At 43.7% G+C, this 10,825-nt stretch overlaps 1 protein-coding gene across 1 annotated transcript in view; it reads left to right on the top strand.

Annotated features, from left to right (window-relative positions):
• Tph1 (tryptophan hydroxylase 1) overlaps nt 1-7,741 on the top strand; it is a 20,064-nt gene extending 12,323 nt beyond the window's left edge. Inside the window, exons 7-11 of the mRNA XM_031386715.1 lie at nt 886-1,021; nt 1,757-1,883; nt 3,694-3,789; nt 4,453-4,586; nt 6,243-7,741. Coding sequence (XP_031242575.1) covers nt 886-1,021; nt 1,757-1,883; nt 3,694-3,789; nt 4,453-4,586; nt 6,243-6,417 — 668 coding nt within the window. The 3' untranslated portion in view covers nt 6,418-7,741. The remainder of the gene's footprint in view (nt 1-885; nt 1,022-1,756; nt 1,884-3,693; nt 3,790-4,452; nt 4,587-6,242) is intronic.
• The last annotated feature ends 3,084 nt before the right edge of the window (nt 7,742-10,825 follow it).

Here is a 10,825-nt window from a genome sequence, read left to right as displayed (position 1 = left end):
TGCCTCTGCCTCCCAAGTGCTGGGATTAAAGGCGTGCGCCACCACTGCCCAGCCCTCTTCTGCTTTCATGTCACATGAATTCCATTACACTCCCTCCTCGCTCTTCCCCCCTCCCCTAAGATCCTTTCTGCCCTGCCCACCACACACACAGGGATTTGAATCTGGGCTCTGCATGTAAGAGAAAGCATTCGGTATTTGTCTTTCCCGGTCCTGCTTACTTCTCTTACTACAATAATCTCCAGTTCTATCCACGTTCCTGCAAATGTTATGATGTCATTTTTCTTTATGATGGGATGCAGTCTCACTGTGTGTGTGTGTACTGCTTGTCTCTACCTGTTCCGCTGATGGATGTCTAGGCTGACTCTGTCTCTTGGCCACTGTGACTAGGGTAGCAATAAGCATGGATGTGCAGGATCTGTGTGGTCTGTCAACTTAGTGCCTGAGAGGAAGTCATCCCCCTGGAGTTCTATTTTTAGTTTTATTTTTCTTTTGGAGAAACTTTCATAATGGCTGCCCCAGTTTACATTTCCACTGTCAGTGTGTAGGAGTTAAAATGCTCTCTGTGTTTGAAGGAGGGTGCCGAGTGTAATCGAAGTCCTTTTGAGTTTTTATTCCACCGTCATCACCTCTTGTGGTTCTTCAGGACATTACCCAGTGTTTCATAGCTGTTACAGTAATGAGAGGAGCCCTTTTGTAAGCACAATGGAAGATGTGATGTGTAAAAGGCTCTGACCCTGGGATGTGCTTCATGATGCTTAGCTTCCTGTTGCACGCATATGCTACGTTTTAATTTCCACATCCTTTCAAAGTGCTGCTTGGTGCCACAGGCTGGTGTCAGCGGTCTGTTTGAGGGGAAAGTTTTCTGTCTTCTCCTTTGCTTTGCAGAACGCACAGGGTTTTCCATCCGTCCTGTGGCTGGTTACCTCTCACCGAGAGATTTCCTGTCAGGGTTAGCCTTTCGAGTCTTTCACTGCACTCAGTATGTGAGACACGGTTCAGATCCTCTCTATACTCCAGAGCCGTAAGTACTTATGTTATTCATTCATCAAATGGTTGTTTATAGTAATGGTACCCACTTCACAAGGCATCTTGTAAGTATTCAATAAAGGAGCATATGTCAAGCCTTTAGAATAGATACTGGCGTGAAAGTGTATTCTGTAACATACACAACCAGTTATTATTGATATTATTATTGCTATCATTATTATGTTATTGTTAATTTGGTAACTTATTAGATGTCAGATGCAGTTCTGTGCACAAGGGATGTAAAAATCAAGTAAAAAATATTGTCTTCATAAAGTGCATATTTTGGGGGCATTTACAGATGGTGAACAAGCAAATATAGTATGTAGCATGTCAGATGATAGCATGTGCCATGGAAGGGAAATAAAACTAGAAAAGGGTATAGGCACATATATGGGGGTTATTTTGGGAGGTGTGATCAGAGAGGGCTTTGCTGAAGAAACACGGGAGCAGAGACTTGATTTGTGTGTGGGACTTGGGGGAGCAGTGGATGTGCTGTGGGAACAAGATTTGGAACCAAAGGCATTTCCTCATTCAGCTAATGTCCTTTGTGATCTATTACTTCTGATCAGCTAGAGTGAACAAGGGTGACTTTGGCTTGGGTTGGACAATTGTTTATGCGTGTGTACCAATGGGACAGTATTTGATACATTGTGTCATTGTTGCAACAGTTGTTTATGTATGTGTGTGTGTGTCAATTGTCACAGTGTGATACACTGTGTCTCTGTTGCAGAGACACCTGCCATGAACTCTTAGGCCACGTTCCTCTCTTGGCTGAACCCAGTTTTGCTCAATTCTCTCAAGAAATTGGCCTGGCTTCCCTTGGAGCTTCAGAGGAGACTGTTCAAAAACTGGCAACGGTATATATCTGGAAATATCTGTATAGTCCAGTGTTCTCCACTGGGTGTGGTTAGGAGTATTTGGGCATTTTGAAGTCCAACCATTAGACAAGACAACCATTAGAAAAGTTGCTTTTGCTTTAAACGTGTATGAATTTAAATAATGTTAAAAGAAGATATACAAATTTAAGGTTTCTCAAATAAGAAACTCAGCTTTAAAACAAGACAGAGAATCACAAGTTTGATTTAATGTACTAGTTTTTAGACAAAAACAAAAACAAAAAGGGAGTGGTATCTTATCAATCCAGGAAGGAAGGGTGTTTTAGGATGAGACTAGAGACATGAAAAGGGGCTTGGCACTGCTGGGAACAGCGGAGGGTAGAGGAGGGGTGTGGAATAGGGCTAACTGGTTCTGAAGCTGTGGTTTGGGGATGCTAGGGGTTCCTGAGACCTTTAGTGGAGTCCTTTAGGACAAAATTATTCATAAGTAAAAGATATAAAGTGTATTTTTAATGTGACAGACAGGCTCAGATGCCACGTTGAGTCTGAACTTTAAGCGACCACCATGTGCTAAGTGAGATAGTTTAAAGAATATGCACATTTCTTTGAAAAGCAGATTCAGATGCCCAGCCCTTTTCTAGCTACATAGCTATGTAAGCTGAGCTTTCTTCATATACTCAAACCTAAACAACATATTGCAAAAGATTAAATACAGAAACAGATATGGTAATCCATCTGCCATCTCATCAGACATTAAATAATGTCTAGCCAGACATGGACAAGATGCGAATAGCATTGGCTTAGCTGATTTAGTCACTCCACACTGTGAATCCATAGGATGATAATTGTAAAAAAATTAAAACCAGTGCCAGTGAGATAGCTCAGTGGCACCAAGCATGGTGAGCTGAATTCCACCTCATAGCTGAAGGGAAGAACCTGCACCACAAAGTGTCCTCTGGCCTCCTGCAGGCATGTGCATACAGACAAATAAATGTAAAACAAATTAGATTAAAGTTAAGATGATGACAGTGGAGAGATGGCTCCATAGCAGAGAGCATGCTTCCTGCTCTTCCAGAAGACCTGGCTTCTGCTTCCTAGCACCCAGACAGCTCACAACCTCTGTAACTCCAGCTCCAGGGAATCCCACACCCTCTCTGGCATTTGTGGGTGACCCCTCCACAAGTAAGAACAGTAGAAAACAAATTAAGAAGATGAATAACAATTATAAAACCATGCTACTCTTCTGTTACAGTTTTGTAAATGTACTTTCATTAAGTGTTACTTATGTTACATACAATGGGTTTACCACATTTAAAGTTGATTTTGAAGCACCTAAATCATTTCTTTGTCTTAACTTTAATAGGATCAATATAGGGCCAGGCGTGGTGGCGCACGCCTTTAATCCCAGCACTTGGGAGTCAGAGGCAGGTGGATTTCTGAGTTTGAGGCCAGTCTGGTCTACAGAGTGAGCTCCAGGACAGCCAGGGCTATACAGAGAAACCCTGTCTTGAAAAACCAAAACCAACCAACCAAACAAACAAAAAACAAAAAACAAAACCAAACCAAAAAATAGGATCAATATAGCTAGGGTTACATATACATGCAGAGAGATTGTTGGACTCTTTAGTAATTTTTAACTGTATATAAGAGTCTTTTCATTAAGCTTACAAAGTCCTGATGAACAACAGGGCCAGATTGTAAAAGGACTTGGGATCTAGGCTGGACGTGTTGGGCTTGATTCTGAGTGTACTTTGGGCCAATGACTAAGAACTGGGATCTGCTTAAGACTGAGATGCTCAGGATGTGAACATGATGTTGATTTGTTTTGCAGTGCTACTTTTTCACTGTGGAGTTTGGGCTGTGCAAACAAGATGGGCAGCTGAGAGTGTTTGGAGCTGGCTTGCTTTCTTCCATCAGTGAACTCAAAGTAAGAGTCTTCGGGCTTTGCACATAACTGTGCCCACCAACGTGGTCAGCATAGCTGAGGCAGAGCTTGTTTCTGAGCAAGCCCTTAACCTACTATGGGAAGTATTTCAGGTGGCAGTAAACATGATTTGAGAACGTTTTTCTGCACTCTCAAGTTTCTAGAAAAAAAAATGAGTCTTTAAAATAGAAAGTGTTTTTAAAGCTTTACACAAATTTCTGGGATACAAGCAGTAAGTTTTGTACAAAGTACAGAAGTGAAATCTATTCGCTTAAGAAGGGAAAGTGCAGTTAAGCTATCCAGATTAAAGACGCTGTCCAAGGTACTGTCTTGCGCTGGAAGAGGCTGCTCCTTGGTGGAGGGCATAAGTCAAGAGGTAAACAGTAGGTGCCACAGTGCATAAGTAAATAACCGAATAAATAAAGATTCTTGGGTGCCTCCTATGTGATAAAGAGGTTAAAATAAAGCCATGGAGATGGTCTTGGGTCATTTGTGGGAGACAGCAAACTTGTTTTGTTGGGCTAGGCGGGATGATGTAGAGACGTAGGAGGCCAGTCTGAGGGTGCAGTCAGGGCCCTTGCATAACTCAGATCAGAGGCATCAGCCGCTGCAGTCTTGTGTTCTGTGAAGTCAGGCAGTATTTGATTGTCATTCTTTGTCCTCCAGCATGCACTTTCTGGACACGCCAAAGTTAAGCCCTTTGATCCCAAGGTTGCCTGCAAACAGGAATGTCTCATCACAAGCTTCCAGGATGTCTATTTTGTATCTGAGAGCTTTGAAGATGCAAAGGAGAAGATGAGGTAAAATCTATGTCCCTTAATCTTCCATTTGCTGCAAAAGTAATGTCCAAAGATATCATAATCAGAGGTCTGAGCGAGGAGGTAATTGGGAGCCTGCCAGGAGCCTTCTACCTGGGACATGTCTGTTGTTTAGAGTATGTTGACTATCACAGATTCAGTAGTCGCATGTGGGAGTGGGATACATTGGCTCCTCCCCATTTCTTCTCAGCAGAGTTTATAGCTCAGCAGGAAAAAAGAAACTAGGTAAGGTACTGACATATGAAAAGTGGCAACAATGGAGACAGAGAGGAAACACTGTCTTGCCTCCACTGGTCTCCTTTCCAGCTGGAGAAGCTTACAGAAATCTTAGAGGCAAGTGAGACAGGTGGGGAAACTAGCTAGAATTTAGATGTGTTAAGTTTTAGGCTGAAATGGCATGGAAAAGACAAAGAGATAGAAAGGCATGGGGATATTTCAGTGCATTCAGAGCTCCTGACTCATCAGCTAAGTAAGTAGCAAGAGGGAAGAATTGGAGCACAGACTCTTTTTAGGAGATTCTTATGAACTCCAGGTGAAAGTAAAACCTGGACTAAGACAGAGGTAGCAGGGAGGAAGTCACTGTGAAAGCAGGATCCAGAAAACAGCATGTTGATAAAGGTTGTCTTGAAGCCACACTGTGAGGACAGGGGCAGACGACAAGCGGTTGTAGATGATGCTTATTTTTCAGGGGCTTGCTGTGCACAGAATCAAATAACAATAGCAGCCGGGGTTTCTCTAGCACAGATGGCATCCTGTGCAAAGCTGTAGTGGTCCCTGCTGGGGAGACCAGATGGATGGGAACCTGGATTCCCATCCCCAAGCATGTACACTTGTTCTTGGCTGTGCTGTTATCCTTAGGGGTCTTGGACATGATTGTTTTGTAGGGTACCATATAAGAGGTTCAAATGTTGGATTGATAAATTGGGCAGATTTAAACCTTGAGGAAAAGGAGAATTCAAGTCATTTGAGAGGACTCTAGAAACATTCTAAACAGAAAAATCACACAAGTGTGGGAGGATAGGACTCTTCCCCCCTCCCCCCTCCTTCTTTTGTTATGTAAGGCCTTGTGGAGGAGTATGTTACTATGTGGTTCAGTATGGCCATTATCTACTGACAGACAGAGCTACTGGGCTTGATACCCTTAGTGAAGCCAAGAGGTCAAGAGATGGGTTGTAGATCACTTCCATGGCACGAGACATGGGATTAATGCCCAGTATGAGAGGATAGGAGAGAGAGGGTGAGAGGGAGGGGGAGGGGAGAGGAAGATGCACTTCATGCATGCTCTCTCACTGAGGCTAAAGTGGGAGAGACTGTTGGGACTTCTACTGTCATGACAGATAAAGCAGGTGTGTGTGTGTGTGTGTTTCTCTCTGTGTGTCTTTGTGTGTATCTGTGTGTGTCTGTGTATGTGTGTGTGTTTGTGTGTGACTGTGTGTGTCTGTGTGTTTGTGTGTGCCTGTGTGTGTAACTGTGTGGGATTGTGTGTGTGTCTGTGTGTTTGTATGTGACTGTATGTGTGACTCTGTGTCTGTGTGTGTCTGTGTGTGTTTGTGTCTCTGTGTCTCTGTGTTTCTGTGTGACCAGGTCTTCCGTCCTTTATTTAGAAATTAACACTCTCTTACTTGTTGTCTTAAATAGAGAATTTTCCAAGACTGTGAAGCGCCCGTTTGGAGTGAAGTACAGTCCGTACACACAGAGCATTCAGGTTCTCAGAGATACCAAGAGCATAACTAGCGCCATGAATGAGTTGCGGTATGACCTCGATGTCATCAGTGATGCCCTCGCTAGGGTCAGCAGGTGGCCCAGTGTGTGATGGTTTCCAGTGCAAACCCAGAGAGCCTTTGAGCATCAGTCCAGAGCCAGGGCCAGTTCTTGCTTCCCCTGAAGACCTGCTTGGGGAGGGACAGCAGCTCCCAGCTTAGCAATGTCTCTCGCCTCTCTTTGTATCCAATCACTCACTGTCTCTGAAAATACACACCTGGCACTGCTTGTCTTCTACTTCTGTTTTGTCTTCTGGTACCTGCGTAGGGAAATATAGTTAACATGCCACATAATGCACAGGACACACATTTAAAATATTTTATTTCATTAAAATATAATTGAATCATTCTCCCCCTTCCCTTTCTTCCCTCCAAGCCCCTCCCTCTCAAATTCATGGCCTTTCTACTGAATGATCATTTTTGATGGGTGAGTTGTCTGGCGCTGGCCAGAGCTGGACTCATCTTGATGCTGTTATCCCTAGTCCATCATTAGCGGATAGCCATGATGAGTGTATTTGTTACCTATCACTGACTTTGTGACAGCCCAGGCATAGTCACACTAGACTTCAAGGAGACTCACTGAAACAGAAGTGCAGATGGCTTTGCTCTAGAGCATGGCTAGTAAAGAGCACAGTAAACTGCACTTGAAAAACTGGTTTCAAGTGCAGTGTCAGACAGGGACATAGACACCACCACGACCAGCCAGGCATGAGGATGCCTACAATTCCAGTGTTTCCTGGCACTTTGTTTTAAGGTGTCACACTAGGACATAATGAAAAGGTGTGTGAGTTGGGGGGCAGAGGGTAGGAAATGGGGATGGGAATGGAGAAGGGCCAAGGAGAGCAGTTTGTATCTGACATTGTAATTATGTGAAGGCTGTAAGGATTGGAGGACACATGGTGTCAGCGGTGTAGCATTGGCATAAGCAGTTATATAAGCTTTTCATTACTGTAACAAGGTGTCAGAGACAATTGGTTTATAAAGAGGAAAGGTTTATCTTAGATGCTTTGATCCATTAGAAGTTGTTCCTGTGATTTTAGCCAGTGGTGAAACACGGGATGATGGGAGAATGTGGCAGAGCAAACTTCATAAAGCTATAAACTTCATAAAGGATGTAAAAGAGGAAGAGTGAAGGATTTAGAGAAGGAAGAAGGGAGAGAGGGAAAGAGAGGGAGGAGGACACCACACACACACACACACACACACACACACACACACACACACACAAAGGGAGACAGAGAGTCAGAGTCGGAGAGAGAAAGATCCTACAGTGCAGTTTAAGAGTTTACTACCAGGGTAAGAGAGAGAGGGCGTAGCAGTTAAGAGTACTAGCTGCTCTTCCAGAGGACCCTGGTTTGATTCCTAACATCCACACTGTGGCTCACAAGCATCTCTAACTCTGGTTCCAGAAGATCCAATGTTTTCTGGCCTCCATGGATAGCAGGCAGGCAGGCATGCAAGTGGTGCACAGATACACAGGCAGCAAAACACCCATACACATACAATAAAATTAAAAGACCCCACCTCTGTTTTCCACACTAATAGTAAAATTATATACCATTGAACAGGCTTTATTTCAAGCCCACTGATACATTTTTGCACTAGATTTTAAAAGATACCTTTAAAGAAATCAGAGGAAACCATTGAAAGCTGTATTTCACCCCATGCTCTACAAGGAAGCAGATCAGGGGAGTGTGATTCAGCCATCTTGGATCTTTAGAAACATACCCACCTTCACAACCTTGAGCATGCATATGTCAGCAAGTAGATGTGTTAGTTCTGAAATAACTTGAAGTATGGACCAACTAGTTTACAGCCTGCTTGATTACCAGGAAAGCACTATAAAGAAATCCTACTGATAGCAAACAGTGCTGTCTGCTGTTTCTGGTTATTCCCATAAGACTCTGGTGATGCTGAAGAATCACTCATTGGCTTTTTAAATGGTTGTGCTCTGACTAAAGCACTTTAAAATAAACAGTAGAGCCACAACCTTACCAACTGTAACTTCAGTATAGTAGGAATAATAAGTGACGGGCTTGACTTGGTCTTGGCTCTGGTTCTGTGATATTTGGCAAATCAGGGTTCCAAGAGCCTCAGAATTTTCAAAACACCTAAGAATCTTTTGAATAATTATTCAAACACCAGGACAGACTCAAACCAAAAGCATGGTTTGTAATTCTTTCCCAGAGAACCATTCCGTGACAGCCGCAGCATGTTTGACTTTTTGAAGAAAACACAAATGCTAATCGTCAGAGTGCCTACGTTCCTTAATCTCATGCTTTGGCATTTGGAATTACATAAGTAGCAAGATACAGCAAAATGCACAGAATTATTGCTCATTTTTAAGTTGGCTTCCAAACCAGAGAAAGAAAAAATCCAGGACTTCCCAAAAGCTCTAAATAACAGAGACTGTATGATAATTTCCAGGACATGGATAAAGACAATTGTGGTCCATTTCACTCTTCATGTTACTGTGCCATATACACTTATAATGTAAAAGTTTGTTGTTCCACTGGGTAGTAAACTCAAAGTTAATGATTTCAAGAAGTGTGGTTTTGTTTTTTTAGATGTTTTCTTTATTTACATGTCATATGATTTCTCCTTTCCCAGTTTCCCCTCCAAAAAACAAACAAACAAACAAAAACAACAAGAACAAACCCCTGTTGCTTCCCCCCCTCCCCATGCTTGCCACCCCACCCTCTCCCATTTACTGGCCCTGGCATTCCCCTACACTGGGGCACAGAATCAAGAAGTGCTTTTAAAAGCACAGTTAAAGCTTTTATTTTTATCTGTGTGGGCCCCAGAAATCAAACTCCAGTTGTCAGGCTTGGCTACAAGCCCCTGCTGGGCCATTTTTGCCCCCCCACCCCTTTTTTTTTTTTTTTTTTTGGTCAAACACACATTAAAAACAGTTTCAATTTTATGTTCACAATGTTATTAGTCTAGAGACACTAGCAGTGGTGATGGTTGATACAAAGAATTACCCTGGCGGGGGTGGGGGGGGGAGGTCGACAAAGTATGAACATGCCACAATGGAACCCATTACTTTGTATACTACTTTAAAACATTTTAAAAAAAGAAAACACAAAATATACAATAAAAACTATACATCACTCTATTTCTTTAAAGTGTGTGGTTATGAACTCCATGAAGCTGAGCACACCAGGCCACCTTTACTACCTTTTGGGAACGTTCCCCTCCCCTGTTCCCCCATCTGACCATGAACTACATCTGTGCTGAGTTACTGCAGAAAATCATGTCTTGAGAAGGCTCTATAAGAAGCAGGTTCATGGGGCTGAAGAGATGGTTCATCAGTTGAGTGTACTCACTTCTCCTGCAGAGGACCTGAGTTTGATTCACAGGACCCACACCTGGCAGCCTACATCTGCCTCTAACTTCAGCTCAGCTCCAAGGGGTCTGATGCCCTCTTCTGAACTCCAATTTCTACAAGTAAAAGAAACATTAATGATGGCTGTTTTAACTAGGATTCCCCTACACCTTCTGGATGATTCTATCTTCCTCCAGAGATAATAACTGGGGTCACTGCAGGCAGTGTGTTTATGATGACATGGGATAATCTTCTTGGACCAACTGGGGATGGAGTCAATGAGAAGCTGAGCTTCAGCTTGCTGAGGCTGGTCTACTTCCAGTTCACCTCTGCTGTCAATGTGTAACCCTTTAGGAACCTCACCTAAGTGTACATCAGGGAACTTGGCTTCTGCATATGTCCCTAATTCATTCTCCTCAATACTGTAAAATCAATGCTCAGTGTCTCAACTGCTGCTTTCAACCCAGAATATTAGCCTCTTAGTCATTGCTGGCCAATGAGCAAGTGTTTCAAAGAAAGGAAGAGTGCTTGGTATAATCTCTTGTCTTCTTGTCACAGCCCCTTGAGTTTTTGTTGCTTTGAAAGCTCTCCAATGACTTGAAATATGTTTAAAAAGTCTTTTCTGAGAGCTGGCCCTGACCCTCACTGGCTCAGCACGTGGGAGAATGGGCCCTGCACCTCACCTAGGCAGCACAGTAGAGTTGGCCCTGGTGGCAGGGGTGTGGGTGAACTGGCCCCAGGGGCATGAGAATGGAGAACATGGCCCTGATACTCATAGGCTATGGGCATGGCAGTAATGCCCCTCATGTCCTCGCTCCTTACCACCTGTATCAGTTTGGAGATCTGGCCTTGGGGTCATGAGAGCTGGAGAGCTGGCCCTTCCCCTCACCAGCTGCAGCACTCGGGAGAGTGGGCCCTGCACCTTCACTGGGTAGCACAGTAGAGCTGGATCTCTGTGGCACGGGTGTGGGTGAGCTGGCCCTGAGAGCACAAGAGTTGGAGAGCTGACTTTGCCCCTTGCACACTGCAGTATTGTGTGAGCTAGCTGTGGCAGTGCTGGAAAGCTCACCCTGATGGTATGGGTGTGGGAGAGCTGGCAGGGTGACCAACTCAGCTACCACACAGGCCCAGAT

The sequence above is a fragment of the Mastomys coucha genome, unplaced genomic scaffold (assembly GCF_008632895.1).
Source record: "Mastomys coucha isolate ucsf_1 unplaced genomic scaffold, UCSF_Mcou_1 pScaffold21, whole genome shotgun sequence".
NCBI lineage: Eukaryota > Metazoa > Chordata > Mammalia > Rodentia > Muridae > Mastomys > Mastomys coucha.
This window is presented reverse-complemented; position numbering and strand designations above follow the sequence as displayed.